We start from the raw sequence: 17,210 nt of genomic DNA on the forward strand, positions 1-17,210 counted from the left end.
TCTTTCTAAAGGAGACCCTTAGAGCTGGACACAGACGGAATATGGTGCGTCCTGCCCAACAGCTTCCCTGAAAACTTTGTCATCAAGACGACCAGTGTAAAAAAACCCAAGGTGACCATCTCCTACCCTGGAGCCATGTTAAACATCATGGTCAAGGTGAGCCTGGGTCTCCAGGGATGGCCTGCTATCTCTGGGCCTGGATTCTTAGTGTCTCTACTCTGATGGGGATTTGGGCGGGGGGTACTGCATCGGCTGTCACACTGGCACGTTCCCCTTCCTAACGTCACGTCACCCTGCTTGACGCCGTTCAGATTCTTCTGTAGCCTGAGGATCTATACAGAAAATGCTGTGCTCACACTCAAGTGAGTCTGTGTTCCCTGTAGGACAGCAGCAGACTATTTCGCTTTTAAGTTTGTATTTTGAAGTAACTTCAGATCTACAGAAAAGTCTTAAAAGTAAAACGCAATTTGTATATATGCTTCGGCCTCTTTCCTCTAACGTTAGTTCACATATATAAACCGTGGCACGCTTATCAGAACTAAGAAGTTCACGTTGGCGCAGCCCCATAACCAAGCCACAGTCTTTGTTTGGATTTCCCGGTTTCTCCAGGGCTCCTGTCTTCTTAGTCCCCCCAGGCTGGCAGCTCCCTGTCTTCAGTAAGCCCTGCTCAGGTGTCTTGTTGGCTGCCCCTCCTTTGGGTTTGTTGTTTCTTATCATGTTGGTTGTATCTTATCAAATGAGATTATTTGCATTTTTTAAGGCACGCTAGTGAGATGACCCGTGTTTGATTCTTTGGCTGCATGGTGTCAGGGTCTGCGCTTCTGGTCACCAGGCACAGCTGCTGTCTCCCCGCCCTGTACTGCTGCTGGAGCGAGGCATCGAGCCTACGCCGGCGGGCAGGGGTGTCGGAGAGTCTGGCCATGTGTTAAAGCCACCAGAGCCTTGAAGAACCCTAGAGGAGATACTTGAGACTGTGCAGATGTCCTGTGTCTCCCTAATTTTCACTGGTTTAAGTGACGGTGGTTCTGCGATGACGTTCCCTAATGGTGGCTCCCGCTTTCCAACAGTCCTGGTACATTTATTGGAATCCCTCTGTAAGGAAGCGTATCACCCCTCTTTCCACTCAGCAGTTCTCTTCGTCGTCGATATTGGTTAGACTGGGTTACAACCCAGGCCTGCCCTGGTGTTTTGTGACTCAGCCCATTCCTCCTGGGCTGCTAGGGCCTCCTTCACATTTGCCTACGTGTTCCTGACACGTGTCCCTGGTCTGTGGTTCGGGTTTGGGGCATTTTTAATTTAATTAATTTATTTCTTTAGCACTTTCTTACTTCTTGGTCCTGAAGGCACTCTAGCCTCATCTTGGTTATCCTAGTCCTCACCCTGGAATCCGCCATTTCTCTGAGGAACCAGGTTCCTTTTATTGGAGAGGTATTGGAAACCAAGGTCAAGTGCAGATGCTCATTGCTGCTGGGTGTAACTGCTTCTAGCCGTTCTCAGATTGAGCTAGGAGATATGTATATGCCTGATCGCGCTGTCCACGCATGCATCTAGGTTTATTTCTCTGCGTGTGCACTTTAATTTTTTTTTTTAATGTTTATTTTTGAGAGAGAGAGAGAGAGACAGCATGAGCAGGAGAGGGCAGAGAGAGAGAGAGAGGGAGACCCAGAATTGGAAGCAGGCTCCAGGCTCCGAGCTGTCAGCACAGAGCCAGATGCGGGGCTCGAACCCACAAGCCGTGAAATCATGACCTGAGCCGAAGTCGGACACTCAACTGACTCAGCCACCAGGCGCCCCTGTGTGTGCACTTTAAAGTACGAAATGCAAGGGGAGCCTGGATGGCTCAGTCAGTTGAGTGGCCGACTCTTGGTTTCGACTCAAGTCATGGTCCCGGGGTTGTGGGATCACACTCCACATTGGGCTATGCACTGGGCATGGAGCCTCCTTAGGATTCTCTCTCCCTCTCCCCCTCCACCCCTTTTCCCCACTCACACTCTCTGTCACACGCACGTGCGCGCGCGCTCTCTCTCTCTCTCTCTCAAAACATTTAAAAAACATACGTATGTACGTAAAGGACATGAGTCCACATCTATGTGTCCAGCCCCAACCTAGTCCCCTTTCCGTTAGTCACTTCTTTCTCTTGCAGTGAGAAGCATGTCCCTCATTTTCTCAATATGTTTATTTGTTCACTAGTGTGTGTGTAAAATTGTAAAACGGCTTCAGGATCGTGCCACCGTGTGCCGTAAACTTAACCGACTACGGCACAGTGTGTGTGTATAGTTGCCACTGTCTTTAGTCTGTATTACCTCGTCACAACCAGGTTTGCCAAAGTGACTGAAGCCGGCCCTTCAGTGGGATTGTTTGTCCCAGTCTGCAGTTTCCCTTGGGGTTGCCCGACATCCTGGTTGGATGCTTTTTAATTTGCTTACAGTAAAATTCACTCTTCGTAGAGTGCAGTTCTGTGGGTTTTGAGCCACACAGGGTCCTGTTTCCACCACCGCAGAGAACATGGAAAAGTTCCACCCCTCAGAAGTTCCCGAGTGCTGCCTCTATCACCAGCCTTTCTCCCTCTCTTCCCCTAGACCCTGGCTACCTAGTATGTTCCTTTGCAACGCTAATTCTGCCTTTTCCAGAATGTCCTGTGAATGGAAACAAGGTGTATAAGCTTCTGGGCTTGGCAGAATGTGTTTGGGTTCATCCACTTCTGACATGTGTCACAACTTGGCCTCTTTCTCTGGCTGAGTGGTGTCCACTGTATGGAAGAACCCCAGTTTGCTGGTCTGGTCAGTCCTCACAGGCAGCTGGTCACTTCGAGGTTTGGATGGTCAGGAGTGAAGCTGCCTCCACTTCCTCTTGTTTTGCAGGAAGGCTTCACCAATGATCAGTACCAGGAGCTGACTGAGCCAGCCTCACTCACCTATGTCACCCGCTCAGAGAACAGCATCTTTTTTGAGGTTGACGGACCCTACCTTGCCATGATCCTTCCAGCCTCCAAGGAAGAGGGCAAGAAACTGAAGAAGAGGTGGGAATCCCACAGCCTTTGTGCTTGGGGAGAAAATGAATGAGATTTAACAACCCATCCGGGAAGTGGACCAGGAGGCCAGATGGGACTACTTCTGTTTCTTGACCTTTTTGTTTCAGCATGGAAAGCTGTTGCCAACACAGATCCCGCCATCTCTGCTCTCCACCTGCTAGATTCTCATTCTACAGGCTGCAGCCTCTTATGTTGTTTTTATGTCAGAAATATGAACCTCAGGGTGGGGAGATGTTTGCTGCCTAGTACATGCTGGAGGGGAGGGTTGGACGGAGAAGGGGAAGGTGGAGAGCCAGTGACTAACAGCCAGCATCCCAGGCCCCCATTCACCGCTGGGCTCGCCTATGATTCCAGATATGCTGTCTTCAACGAGGACGGTTCCCTGGCTGAGCTAAAGGGCTTCGAGATCAAACGCCGGGGGGAGCTGCAGCTGATTAAAATCTTCCAGTCCTCAGTGTTTGAGGCCTTCCTCAAGGGCAGCACCCTAGAAGAAGTGTATGGCTCCGTCGCCAAGGTGGCTGACTACTGGCTGGACGTGCTGTACAGTAAGGTGAGCCGCCCTCCACCTGGCCGTGAGGGTCCTGCAGGCTCCTGGCGAGCAGGGTGAGTCAGGGCTGATTCTGATGAAACAGGACTTCCTAGTCGGTGCCTCTCAGTCCCTCTCGGTCGGACCCTGTGCCCAGTGACAGAATTCCAGGAAGGAGGCACCTAGCATAGTGAAAGGATTTGTAAGAGAAAAATTTACCAGTGATCCCGTCAGCTTCTTTGATTTTTTTTTTACTTTGTAGGCCCTGTTAATGAATATGCAATTTCTACAATTTAAATGACGGTGTTGGCTTACCTTGAAACATACCTTCTCATGGGATCTATCATTATTTGTTACTCTTTAGTCTGTATTTGTCAAGTTTGCATTACTTAATTTAATCTGTAAATGTTGGGTATCATATAGGCTTTTTTCACTATTTTAATGTTTTCTAAGCGAAAGGAATACTGGGACGGATATTCTAGAGCTTTTCTGGCTTCCTTTGCTTTGTGGGCTGCTGCAGCTTGAGGCATATTGTCTTGTTCTATAGAGTTGGCCCATACATGAGAGTAAGCACCAAGAGAGAAAAACACACGAAACAGGATCCAAACAAATCTTCCAGGATGTCAGGGCTGGGGGGTCGGGGATGTGTGCACGTGGGACAGCAGGGCCGGGGGGTCAGGGGTGCATGTGCACAGGTACAGATACAGCTATTTGTCCTCAGACTGCTCCGACTCCTCCCTTCTTAGTCCCATGGCTCTCCAGGGGGCTAGTGTCTCTCCTTTTTCCTGGCTCCTCCTTTCCCTAGTTTTCTTTTTGTTTTAGGAGAAAAATATCACTAATTCTGTCTTTCCTCTTTTTCTGTTAACTTTGGTGTCAGTAGCTCAGTAAATGTCTTTTAATGTTTTCCACATAGTTCGACAAAATGGAATTTAAGGTTTTGTGTGTGGATTTGTAGCGTTGCTACTCACTGGCATGAGACAACCGTGTTGTACCGCTGCCTTCAGCCCATCAGGCTGGAGAAGCTCGCTACTCGGGGGACATGTCCCAGTGAGCTTGGGAGAGCGCTCTGTTCCTTCTGTGTGATCTGCTCGTTGCCTCTCCAGGCCGCGAACATGCCTGATTCTGAGCTGTTTGAGCTGATATCTGAGAACCGCTCCATGTCTCGGAAGCTGGAAGATTATGGGGAGCAGAAGTCCACGTCTATCAGCACAGCCAAGCGCCTGGCTGAGTTCCTGGGGGATCAGATGGTGAAGGACGCGGGGCTGAGCTGCCGCTACATCATCTCCCGGAAGCCCGAGGGCTCTCCAGTCACAGAGAGGTAAGGGTTTCTGGGGTTAAGGAAGGGATTCCGTACGGTCTTGGATGTTCGGGTTGGAAGCTTGAGTCTGTTATGGGACCTCTGTCCCTTTGTAGCGATGTCAGCTTCCTTGTAAAGAGCAGGATGGTCAGGAGTGGAAGACAGGGACTGGGCTTTGGTCCCCTGCAGAACCTGGGTTGTGGGGGCCTAGACTGAGGGTGCCCTGTCAGTCAGCAGGCACAGAGATGTGAGAGTGTATTGGAGCGGGGTTGCTATGATGGGAGCCATCACAGTTCAGTTGAGGTCTAGGGCAGGCCCTGGATCACTCACACCCTTGAGGAGACCATTGTCACCCTGGCTGGAGAGGTCTTTCTGGCGAGCTGCACAGAATGCTCTAGCATCTGAGGCTCCATGGCACTGCCAATGCTGCAGCCTCAGCTCTCTTTACCGACAGACAGAAATGTCTTCCAGCTTCTGAAACACGTTCAGCGTGACAGCAAAGGGTTCTGTCAGACGGCATCTTCCACTCCCAACTACGGAATCTTCGGGGTCAGCAGTGGTTCTCCTGTCACCCTGTCGCTCATCAGGCTGCTTGAACCGTGCAGGGACCGTGTGAATGGAACAGGAAAAAACTGTGTTGAGGGCATGGATTTCTAGAACAATAGGTTTTCTTCCTGCGAATCATTGTATAACCATGGCAGAATTTCCCACCAAGAGCTCAGGGACTAGAAGTGGTTCCGCGGACAAGCCTTGAGAACAGCGGGCAGATGGAGGAAGTGCTAAGCACCAACAAGAGAAAACGTTTCAAAGATGGCCACGGCAGTGCTTCCGTGACCGTTTGTGACAGGGCCTCGTTCCTCCCATGACACTCCTTCCCTTGCACAGAGTCTGGGCAGTCCTGTGACTTGCTACGGCCTGTGCAATGTGGCAGAAGTGAACCCTGGTTGCAGGAGGCCTCATGCTTCTGCTCTTGCCCTTTGGCTGCCTGGTCAGCCTGCTAGGGGCTGGGGGTCCCTTGCAGAGGCAGCACCAGGTAACTGCAGCAGCTGCCACACAAGTGACCCCGGGCAGAACCACCTCAATCATAGGCTCATAAGCCAAAACAGTTACTGTTTCGATCCATGGAGTTTGAGGTGGGTTGTAGTATAGCAGTAGGTAACTGATAAAGCTAGACACGTCAGTAACCCGCGTTTTCACCTACGCTAGGAAGGTCTGGAGTGGAGGGGGTGGGGAGCAAATGAATGAAACACAGCAAATATTTCCTTAAAAAGAAATTCCCAGAGTTCTAACAAAAGAAGGAATTTGGTGTAAGGCTAAAACAGATTACATGGAGAGTAAAATGCAGAATTGCTGTGTATCATTAAGAAAATGGCAACACAGAAAGCAGGCAACTTCTGTGAACAGGCAGTTTGCAAGTGAAGTTGATGGTCAGTGCGTGTAAAGATGTGCAAATTCACTGTAATTGGGAAACAAGTGTGTTAACACCAGTTGTCCCACATGTACACAGCGTGGTGACAGTCACTTTGGAGAAGCCAGCAGTGCATGATGCATTAGATGGTGCCTGATTCCCCTCACAATTGAGCACGTCTGGGGATGTGTCCTGGATGATTGCCCCTGTGGTTTACATTGTGTTTAATAGCACACGTTGGGAATGCCGTAGTGTCCCTCAGTCAGAAAACGGGCAAATGTGTTTTTAATGCAGTGAAATGCTGTGCGGGCATTGGAACGATTGAATCGCAGCTCCATGGTAAATGCACGGGCTGGCACAGGCAGTCTATAGACATGGACAACGCTCTTGTTTGTTTACACATACGTACGGACAAGAGTAGTATGGGAGCAGGCGTGGGATTGGTAAACGCCAAGACAGGGGCCATGTTTATCTCTGTGAGCACAGTCAGGATTGCCGCACAGGGCCTCATCCTTGTATCTGTTTTCTCAAGTGTGAAGTAAAATGGGAAGGCATGAAGTTTGATAGGACTAGGTGATAGGTGCACAGGGGTTTGTTGTGTTCTAAGTTTCTTTGTGTTTATAAAACTCACAGGAACAACTGTTTCCTCCAGTGAAAGGAAAGGTATTAACAGTTGCCCTGTAGCCTTGCTAGTGCCATGAAAACTGGCGCATTCTTTCAGGAAAGCAGATAGACTCTTCTGTATCTTACTCAATGAGTAACATTTTAGAAATGTCTAATTACATGCACGCACACGGATATGTAATTTAGGGGAGGGCTTTGGCAATAGCTCTGTTAACAGTGGTCAAACGACACAGACCAAACGGCCACCAGTGGGGGGATCGTGCATTAATCCGTGGTATTTTAATACAGTGAAGGATTATTTGGTTATTGAATATGATAAACATTAGATATTAGCTGTAGTTTATACAAAACAATGTCATTAAATAAAAGAGGTTACAATCTAGGTTCTAAGTCCTTATTTCCATGTGAAATACATGTACGTGGTCAACGCTGCACAGAGTTAGAGAGATTTCCGTGTTTGTGAGTTTTGTGCCTCTTTTCACCCAGGGCCATCCCACTCGCCATTTTCCAGGCAGAGCCCATGGTGAGGAAGCATTTTCTCCGGAAATGGCTTAAGAGTTCTTCCCTCCAAGACTTCGATATTCGGACAGTGAGTGCTGACTTCTGTACTCTGAGAAGTTTGGGAGGAGGAGTCGACAGCACAGCATCCCTGACTCGGGTCATCGTTCTGTCTGAGTCTCCACCCTCGATGTCCTCCTCTCTGTACACAGTGGGTGAGGAAGTAGTTCCACTTAAGGACAAAACCAGAAAAACTAGTGCCGGGCAGCACTTAGATTCTGGTGCAGGGTTCTTGTGCTGGCTCAGCCAGCTACTAACTGTCATCCTGGGAGACCTTTCTTTAAGCATTCTGCCTCAGTTTCCTTCTCTGTGAAATGGGTACCTCTTGCCCCAGAATTTCTAGGTGGGATAAGTATGACACAGGAAGCATTCAGTGTGGTGCTCAGTATAGAGTGGAGCACGGGGCTGCTGCTGCTTTCCTCTTACGGTTTCTCCTTGTGCGCACCCAGATCCTGGACTGGGACTACTACATTGAGCGGCTAGGGAGTGCCATACAGAAGATCATCACAATCCCTGCGGCCCTGCAGCAGGTGAGGCCCCGCCCATGCAGACAGGGCCTGATGTGGCTCAGAAGCCATGGAAACATGGGCCTGGCCCCTACTAGCAGCCAGACAAGTGATTGGTAAGTGATTGGTGTCACCTTCTTGTAGGTGAAGAACCCGGTGCCACGCGTCAAGCACCCTGACTGGCTGCACAAGAAACTTCTGGAGAAGAATGACATCTGCAAGCAGAAGAAGATCAGTGAGCTTTTTGTCCTCGAAGGCAGGAGACAGGTAGTGGGCCCAGGGCCGCCGAGCCATGCCCGTCAGGCCTCGCGGGGGCCCCATGCTACCCAGGCTTGGGTGCTCCCATTCAAGTGTCTAGAGTGTTTCTTTTCTTTTCTTTCTTTCTAAAACTGTGTACCTGATGGGGCGCCTGGGTGGCGCAGTCGGTGAAGCGTCCGACTTCAGCCAGGTCACGATCTCGCGGTCCGTGAGTTCGAGCCCCGCGTCGGGCTCTGGGCTGATGGCTCAGAGCCTGGAGCCTGTTTCCGATTCTGTGTCTCCCTCTCTCTCTGCCCCTCCCCCGTTCATGCTCTGTCTCTCTCTGTCCCAAAAAAAAAAAATAAACGTTGAAATAAATAAATAAATAAATAAATAAATAAATAAATAAATAAAACTGTGTACCTGACAGACAACTCTTTCCACCTGGGGGGGTCTTCTGGCATAGGAAGCCTTGGGCCTTCTGTCAGGGATAAGGACTGTTTTCTGTATGAATAGAGCAGTAACTGGGCTCAGGGACTCAGTGCGTCAGTGTGCCTTGGGACTCCCATTTTCTAAACTGTGAAGTAAAAACCTGTAGAAACACTAGACAGTACTAAAGACAGTGCAATGAAGGGCTTAGCTGAAGTCAGGGGAGCCAAAAAAAAATTCTCAGCTGCTGGAAATGCAAAGTGAACTTTATTTTTACTATTGTTTTTTTCCCCACCACCCAAAAGCACACTGTAAGCTAGAGCACTGGGGGCTGGGAAGGAAAAGAGAGGACCTGTTCTTTGCAGTATTTTATTCTGTCTTACGAAAAGGAGCGAATCCCAGAGCAAACAAGGGAAAAATAGTCGTACTCGACTGATGTTTTCTATTTGACCTTTTCGCTGTTAGAAATTGGAACCAGATCAGTCAGTACATGCACATCTTTGTGTACAAGTATCTTAGCCTATTCATTTGATCCCACATGTGTATTTCTAGAGGTGGTGTTTTCAGTCTCCTGGGTCTTTGCAGGTGGGCGTGGCCCAGGCTCCAGAAGGCACACAGAGCCTTGGTGCTCCGGACATGGAGGACCTCGGCCTGGCAAAGCCACGGCGCTCAGTGGTTCCTGTTGCCACCAGGAGGAAGCGCGTCCTCTGGGAGAGCCAGGGGGAGTCGCAGGACCTGGAGCTGACGGTGCCCTGGCAGGAGATCTTGGGGCCGCCTCCGGCCCTCGGGACCACGCAGGTGACACGTCGACGTGGCCAGTGGGAGGGGGCGGGGGCAGCAGCCTGGCCCGAGCTGTAGCTTGAGGTCTCCCGTGGAGTCTGCTACGTAGCTCCGGGGCCCTGCATGGGTGAGAGGCTCCTCACCAGAGACACCTGCGCTGGGAAGCTGTGCAATGCAGTTGCTGTGCAAGGCTGTTTCTGCTTTCCCGCGTGCCCCTGGGTTGTGTTGACTGCCCCCTCTTCCTGACTTGCTTCACCGTCTGCCCTAGGAAGAGTGGCTGGTCTGGCTCCGATTCCACAAGAAGAAGTGGCAGCTGCAGGCCCGGCAGCGCCTGGGTCGCAAGAAGAGGCGGCGTCTGGAGGTGGCAGAGGGCGACCCTCGGCCTGGGGCTGTCCGCAACAGGCCTGCCACCGGGCTGGGGGGCTTCTTGCAAAGAGCCGCCCGCAGCATTTTGGACCTTCCGTGGCAGATCGTGCAGGTGCGGACTGCCATCAGTTTGGGGGGTGGGATGCCCCCCAAGGGCAGCATCACAGCCGATGGGAAGGGGTGTCTGGCCGGCTCACGGTCCTGGGGACCCTCCGTTACTTTTGTGCCCTGTGACTGGGGCTGGTGCCGGAGAGCTCTCAGGAGTGTGAGCACGGTTTGTGTCGAGGTGACACGTGGTCTGCTCTCTCCGTTCCAGATCAGTGAGACCAGCCAGGCCGGCTTGTTCAGGCTGTGGGCCGTCATCAGCAGTGACTTGTACTGCATCAGGCTGAACATCCCCCGCCAGTTCTATGTTAACCAGCGGGTGGCTAAAGCCGAGGAGGGGCCTTCATACCGCAAGGTACGGGGCAGCAGATGCTGCTGGTCACTGTGGTCAGCTGTCTGCTCCGCCTCTGAGGTGGTGTCCCCAGCGATGAGGGAGCCACATAAAGGATGGGGCTTTGTGGACGCAAAAGCCTGGTGAGCTGTGACGCTCAGGTGTGCCGGAGCACCTTCTTGGGGTGCTGTGAGGAGTGAAACGGTGTCTGGGAGCAACGGGCACAGTGCGAACGCTCAGGGGCTGGAGTTGCCGGTGTCCTGGGGGCACCATCCTCTTACGTCCGATGTCTGTGTAGCAGGGGAGGGACGAGGGGGACGTGTGTCGGTGGCTGGAGTCTGTTTCCATAGGCGCTTCTCATGTTAGCAGCCTCCCTGGACAGACTTCTCACGCCTCAGGGTTCCCTTGGTGAAAGCGTGCGGTTCAGTGGCTTTCCGTGCGTCCCGTCCTGCAGCCTCTGCCACAGCCAGTCCTCGAGCGTTTTATCTCCCTCAGAACAAACTGGGACCCTTTGCAGATCGTCCCCTCCCCCAGCCCTGGCTCACCAGGTTCCCTTGACACCCGGGTTCTGCCTGTAGGTTAGCCTGTCGAGTCCAGCTAGTTTAGTTCTGCCCGAAGCTCATTTACTGAGGCCGTCGTGCGCAATTCGCAGTGGGTGCTGGGACGTGCGGAATGCGCTGACGTCTAGTTGCGACGAGATGTGGGAGTTTGTAACTGAGACTAGACTGCAGAGGCTTTCTGGAGAAGGTGGGACTCTGCCCCCACCAGGATTCAGGGGCGTGCGGCCCTGGAAAGGGCGGGGCGCGTGAAGGCGGAGAACAGATGGTCTGGGATTCCTGTCGCTTTCCTGGATGCGATCGATGCTGCATTGTAACCTTGGAGAACACCTTTTCTGTGGGGAGGTTTTCCCTTTGGGTGCCCTGCTCTGCTCCGCTCTCTGGCTCCCCCACACCCGTCCTCTGACTGGCAGGCAACAGGAAAATAACCTGGGGACACCTGCTCCCCTCACTGCCCCAAAGCTCCTCTGCTTTTCATAAGCCCCAGGCTGCTTTTTGAACCTACAGCCACAGCTTCCAGGTTTAGTTTTACCTGTGAGGAGAGACGGGCTCTGAGGGGCTCACGTGTGGCTGCGGCTGCACAAGCCCTAGGACTATTTAAGGGATGCACGGAGTATGCGAGTTCAACAGACGTCACCGGTGAGCCTTGTGACCAGGCTGGCGCCCTGTTTCACCAGGTCAGTCGAGTGCTTCCTCGCTCCAACGTGGTCTACAACCTCTACGAGTACTCGGTGCCCGAGGACATGTATCAGGAACACGTCAACGAGATCAACACTGAATTGTCGGCCCCAGACATCGAGGGCGTGTACGAGACACAGGTGATCATCTGCCCAGCTGGATGGAGTGGAGGAAGCAAAATTGCGTATGGCGTGGACGGGCTAGCAGCCCAGCTCTGGGCCGCCTTCCCGGTGAACTCCAGCAGCGTGTCTGCTGAGGACACGCGGGCAGTGGCCTCACCCTGCCCTGTCCACCCCTCTCCCAGGTTCCGTTATTGTTCCGGGCCCTGGTGCAGCTGGGCTGTGTGTGTGTGGTCAATAAACAGCTGGTGAGACACCTTTCGGGCCGAGAAGCAGAAACCTTTGCTCTCGAGCACCTGGAGATGCGCTCTCTGGCCCAGTTCAGCTACTTGGAACCAGGTAGGACGTGTGCCCGCTGCCTTGGCCCGGCCCGGCCCGGCCTCCCACGCACGTCGGGGTGACGGCCGTGTTGCCCTGCAGGGAGCATCCGCCACCTCTACCTGTACCACCACGCGCAAGGCCACAAGGCGCTCTTCGGCCTGTTTGTGCCCTCCCAGCGCAGGGCGTCTGTGTTCGTGCTGGACACCGTGAGTTCCTGGCGAGGGGCTCGGGGAGGGACAGGCCCCTGGGCGGGACGGGCCTCTGCCCCCGGTGCCTGTGGTGATGGCTTTTGAAGTGGAGCCACAAAGGGGTCCCTGCGGCAGCACCTGCGTGGGGAGAGGGCTGACACGGCCCCCACTGTCCAGGTGCGAAGCAACCAGATGCCCAGCCTCAGCGCCCTGTACACCGCCGAGCACAGCCTCCTGATGGAGAAGGTGGGCCCCGAGCTCCTGCCTCCCCCCAAACACACTTTTGAAGTTCGGGCTGAAACCGACTTGAAAACCATCTGCAGAGCCATCCAGCGCTTCCTGCTGGCCTACAAGGTGAGTGGGGTGGGGCTTCTGTGTGTGAGCCCCTCCCCCCAACGCCCCCTCCCCCCCAGCCGCTTGCTTCCCTTACGTCCAGGAGGAGCGCCGTGGGCCCACACTCATCGCTGTTCAGTCCAACTGGGAGCTGAAGAGGCTGGTTGGCGAGGTGCCCGTCCTGGAGGACTTCCCGCTGGTGCCGGTCCGCGTGGCTGATAGGGTCAGCTATGGAGTCCTGGACTGGCAGCGCCTCGGTGCCCGGCGCATGATCCGCCACTACCTCAACCTGGACACCTGCCTGTCCCAGGCCTTCGAGATGAGCAGGTGACGGGAGTGGAGGGCATTTCTCCGTTTCTGGGCTCTGGCTGTTCCCGGTTCGTCCGTCCCTTCCCTGGGGCTGACCCCGTGCCCTCTGCAGGTACTTCCACATCCCCATTGGGAACCTGCCCGAAGACATCTCCACCTTCGGCTCCGACCTCTTCTTTGCCCGCCACCTGCAGCGCCACAACCACCTGCTCTGGCTGTCCCCCACGGCGCGCCCTGACCTGGGCGGCAAGGAGGCCGACGACAATCGCCTCGTCATGGAGTTCGACGACCAGGCCAGCGTGGAGATCAACTGTCCGGGCTGCTACTCCACGCGTAGGTGCTTGAGCCACCGGGGGTCCCCGGCTGCTGGCGTTTCCGCCACGCATTGCCATTCTGTGGTGGCGGGAAGGCCCAGTGGCGGATGCTCCGCGCTCGGCCGTGACAGTGTGGGCACTGAGCCTGCAGCAGCATCCGTGGGTGTGGGACAAGCGGGGCTGGGCTCTTTAGTCGCTCGGTGGCAGGCTTGTCAGCCAGCCCGGCTGCCCCGGGAGTGGTGTGTTTCCTGAGGTAGCGCTGGCTGCAGTCGGCCCACGGGCACCACAGGGGTGTCTCTGTGTGCAGTGTGCGTGGAGCTGGACATCCAGAACCTGGCCGTCAACACCATCTTGCAGTCCCACCACATCAATGACATGGAGGGGGCTGACAGCGTGGGCATCAGCTTCGACGTGATCCAGCAGGCCTCCCTGGAGGACATGATCACCGGCAATCAGGCCGCCGGCACCCCGGCCAGCTACGATGACACAGCCCTCTGCTCCAGCACGTTCAGGTGCCCCGAGAGCACAGCCTGGCCTTTTGTTCGTGTGCCCAGTCCTCTCCCTAGGCAGGATGGCTGGGCTTGGGATTTAGAAGGAACATTAGAAACCTGTTTATCCTCTGCCCTCGTTTTGGAAAACTAAGAGCTAAGACATTGTCACTGGGGCTTCTCTCCCCCAGGGCGGCAGCACCAGCACCCCATATGGGGCCAAGCTCCTTCCTCCAGTCGCTGGGCTTTGCTGCCCTCCGGGCACCATTGTGGCCCCTTCCTGTGGCCATTGGTGTGTTGTAGGCGTTGAGTGGAGTGAGGCCTGAGGGCGCACATGAGGGCCCAGCGATAGGGTTTGGACAGTGAGGAGAGGGGGCAGAGGTGACGGCACAATAGGGGGAAGCTGGTATCAGGGACGAAGGGCCACCCTCCATGCCTTTCTTCCAGGATCCTGAAGAGCATGGTGGTGGGCTGGGTGAAGGAGATCACACAGTACCGCAATATCTACGCTGACAACCAGGTGATGCACTTCTACCGCTGGCTCCGGTCCCCATCCTCGCTGCTGCACGACCCCGCCCTGCACCGCACACTCCACAACATGATGAAGAAGCTCTTCCTGCAGTGAGTGCTGCCAGCGGCTTGCTCCAGGCCCTGCTGACCCCAGCCCCCCCCCCCCCACCAGTCCCCAAATCCACAGGAATGGCCGGCCGACGCCCCGGGCTAGTGGTCCATGGCGGTAAAGGTCCCAGGGAGTGCTTAGCTGCTGTCCCAGCCTGCTCAGCATCCTGCACAGGTGTGCCATGTGCTGGGGTCTTTGCTTCCTGTTGGCACAAGTCCTCATGCCCTGTGTGTGTGTTCTGCACCTGTAGTTAAGAGCAGATATTGGAGACCCATGTGTGGATGTATCATCCTAATGGGCACTCGGGCTGCTTCCAGAACTCAGGCTGTTACAGATCACCAGGCAAGAATGGCCTTGTGCCCAAGGTCACGGGAATACATCTCTGGAATAATCTCTAGCAAAAGCACTGGTGCAGGTTTGATAGATCTCTTGACTGGATAGGAAAACGCTAATTTGATTCTTAGCGACAAAGCGCTCTCCGTGGAAGTTGTACAGTTGTTTGTGTGTCCAACAGAGACTGAGAATGTGTGTCCGCAGCCCCACCAGCACGGCAGACACTGGGGCCAGCCTCGTGTGGTGAAGTGCTAACCCAGTGTACTCTTGCTCTGCAGTTCTCATAAGTGAATTTGAACTTTCTTTTTATATCCTTTGTCCATTTTTCTGTAGTTTTGTTGGTTTTTTTCCTCATTGATTTATATGAGTTGTTTCTACGTAAAAATTAGCCATTTTTGTGTGATGTGATAGCATGTTTTCTCCTGTTTTTGATTCTCTTTGGCTTTGTTTATGAAAGAAACAAGTATTTGTTTTGCCCTGAGAAATCTTCACTCTGTTGCGTCTGGATTTCAGGCATATTTAGAATAGCTTTTTCGTTTAGGATCCTTAGCTTGTTTTCCCATGATGTCTTATGGTGTCCTCTGTGACATCGCGACTGGTGATTGTGACCTTGGTCTACAGGCTCATCGCTGAGTTCAAGCGCTTGGGGTCCTCTGTCGTCTATGCCAACTTCAACCGCATCATCCTCTGCACGAAGAAGCGGCGGGTCGCAGATGCCATTGCCTACGTGGAGTACATCACCAACAGGTGTTTACATTTCTAGAATTCTGCCTTCCTTTGTGTTCTGATCTGGTGTCCTTTCCCTTCTGCTGAGGGACTTCCTGTAAATCACTCGTAGCACGGATCTGTTTGTAATGAATTCTTTCTGCCACTGGATGTCCAAAGAAGCCTTTATTTTATCTTTATTTTTGGGAGATCTCGTTGCTGGTATAGAATTATAGTTAGATCTGTTTTGAAAGTTTTATTTCTCTCTGTGTTTCTTTTTGGGTAATTTCCTTTGTTGTGTCCTTAAAGTTGCTAATCCTTTCCTGCAGTGTTTAGTCTGCCGTTCATCCCGTCCAGGGTGGTTTTCCTCTCACGTGTCTGTCAGCCTAGCTGGGTCTTAGTATTCCTAGAGTCTGCTGAGCCTGCTCTGTCTTTCCTCTAGCTTTATGACTAGAATCTGGGGTCAATAACCATTTCAGTGTCCTGCTTTGCTCAGTAAAACACTTGTGTCAGTTCTGATTTGTATTCAGTGGTAGGTTTTTCTCCCGATTCCGCATTGCCTGGGAGCCTGGTGATACCGCAATGGATGTCGGCAGTTGTGAACACATGTGACTGCCTTGTCTCATGGATACCTTGGTGTTTTATTCTTCTGTAGATGTTCTAGATCTTTCTTGCTTGGAAACACATTGGCCTTTTGAGCATTTTTTGTGATTTATAGGTAGGCTGGGCCAGAGCCATGTTTAGTCTAGAGCTCACTGTTGCTCACTGGTGAAGCAAGATTGCTGTGAGCGCAGCCCTGGGCACCTTGTGAGCATCCTGAGGCTCTCGGACAGCGGTGGGAGCGGGCACTCAGCGGTCCTTGTCTCTGCTCTGTGTAGTCTCCTTGCACACAGAGGGGCTCTTGCTTCTCTGGTCCCTCAGCACGGGTCCCTGCCGCTCCCTCTTGCTTGGTGCAGAAGTCGCCTTAGCGTCGGGTTTATCACGTCCTCTGGAAAGTTGGAGGGCTGATATAGTTTGAATCCACTGTAAGTTTTTGTTAAGAAGTGAAGGGTAAGCAGGTACGAAAATAAAAGGAGGAGAGTGGAGAAAAAATGATTTCATGTAAGCAGTTTCTATTTGGCTTCTTTTCAGCGTCCATTCTAAAGAGATCTTCCATTCCTTGACGATTTCTTTCTCTCGGTGCTGGGAGTTTCTTCTCTGGATGGATCCCTCTAACTATGGTGGAATCAAAGGAAACGTCCCATCTAGTATTCACTGTGGACAGGTAAGATGTCACAGTCTGGAGAGCCCAGGCTGGGGTCTGAGACAGCTTTGGGGCCCGTCTTTGTCTCTTTGCACATGTTTGGTGCTCATGGGTCCAGCGCCTGGCCCGGTTCTGGGCCCCATCCTGCAGCCGTTCCCGCAAGAGCGTGCTGCCCCCGGGGCGATCTGTGAGGGAAGAGGTGAGCAAATGGGCAGATGGGGAACGTGCAGCACTGGCAACGGTAGGGGCTGAGGGAGGGCAGAGAGCGGGCTGTGGGGCAGGGGGCTGACTTAGGTGGGACCGTCACAGAGGCCTCTAAAGAGGGGACAGGCAAGCAGGGAATGAAGAACTGGGCCGGGGGTGCAGTGTCAGCGTAGCCATGACAACAGAGCAGGGCTGGGCGGGGGTCACGGGTAGCACAGAGCAGCCAGGAAAACAACTGGAACATCGTACGGTTCCTGCCACAGGCAGCCTCCTTGGGCCCAAAGGCCGAGTTGGAGTCTCGGCTTTTAGTGACAAAGAGACTCTGAGCAGGAGCACGTCGGGGCCTCCACTAGGGCCCCGTATTGTCGACAACAGCGTAGGAGATCAAGGCTTCAGTAGGAGCCCAGTTAGCATCAGCCCAGGGGAGGGTGGGGGGCAGGGTGGAGTCTGGGAGAAGGACTTGGGTGGGTTTTGAAGGTGGAGTGTACAAGCCAATGGAATGGATGGAGGTGACACCTGGGGGTGTGGGTGCACCCAGGGCTGTGGAGCCACGCATCTGTGATGAGATGGGTGGGGCAGGAGAGCACGTGTGGGGTGAGAG

General features: G+C 53.4%; 1 protein-coding gene across 2 annotated transcripts in view; it reads left to right on the forward strand.

The window, feature by feature from the left end:
- The window catches only part of POLE (DNA polymerase epsilon, catalytic subunit), a 46,927-nt gene that overhangs the window by 21,549 nt on the left and 8,168 nt on the right, over positions 1-17,210 (forward strand). For both annotated transcript variants that reach the window (XM_045457785.1, XM_045457786.1), the window contains 20 exons: positions 12-156; positions 2,862-3,019; positions 3,386-3,581; positions 4,661-4,875; positions 7,373-7,475; positions 7,894-7,974; positions 8,095-8,217; positions 9,202-9,414; positions 9,665-9,874; positions 10,079-10,222; positions 11,433-11,573; positions 11,738-11,891; positions 11,973-12,079; positions 12,239-12,415; positions 12,498-12,721; positions 12,816-13,036; positions 13,325-13,529; positions 13,953-14,126; positions 15,079-15,204; positions 16,294-16,426. In XM_045457785.1, coding sequence (XP_045313741.1) covers positions 12-156; positions 2,862-3,019; positions 3,386-3,581; positions 4,661-4,875; positions 7,373-7,475; positions 7,894-7,974; positions 8,095-8,217; positions 9,202-9,414; positions 9,665-9,874; positions 10,079-10,222; positions 11,433-11,573; positions 11,738-11,891; positions 11,973-12,079; positions 12,239-12,415; positions 12,498-12,721; positions 12,816-13,036; positions 13,325-13,529; positions 13,953-14,126; positions 15,079-15,204; positions 16,294-16,426 — 3,250 coding nt within the window. The remainder of the gene's footprint in view (positions 1-11; positions 157-2,861; positions 3,020-3,385; positions 3,582-4,660; positions 4,876-7,372; positions 7,476-7,893; positions 7,975-8,094; positions 8,218-9,201; positions 9,415-9,664; positions 9,875-10,078; positions 10,223-11,432; positions 11,574-11,737; positions 11,892-11,972; positions 12,080-12,238; positions 12,416-12,497; positions 12,722-12,815; positions 13,037-13,324; positions 13,530-13,952; positions 14,127-15,078; positions 15,205-16,293; positions 16,427-17,210) is intronic.

The sequence above is a fragment of the Leopardus geoffroyi genome, chromosome D3 (assembly GCF_018350155.1).
Source record: "Leopardus geoffroyi isolate Oge1 chromosome D3, O.geoffroyi_Oge1_pat1.0, whole genome shotgun sequence".
NCBI classification, from domain to species: Eukaryota; Metazoa; Chordata; class Mammalia; order Carnivora; family Felidae; genus Leopardus; species Leopardus geoffroyi.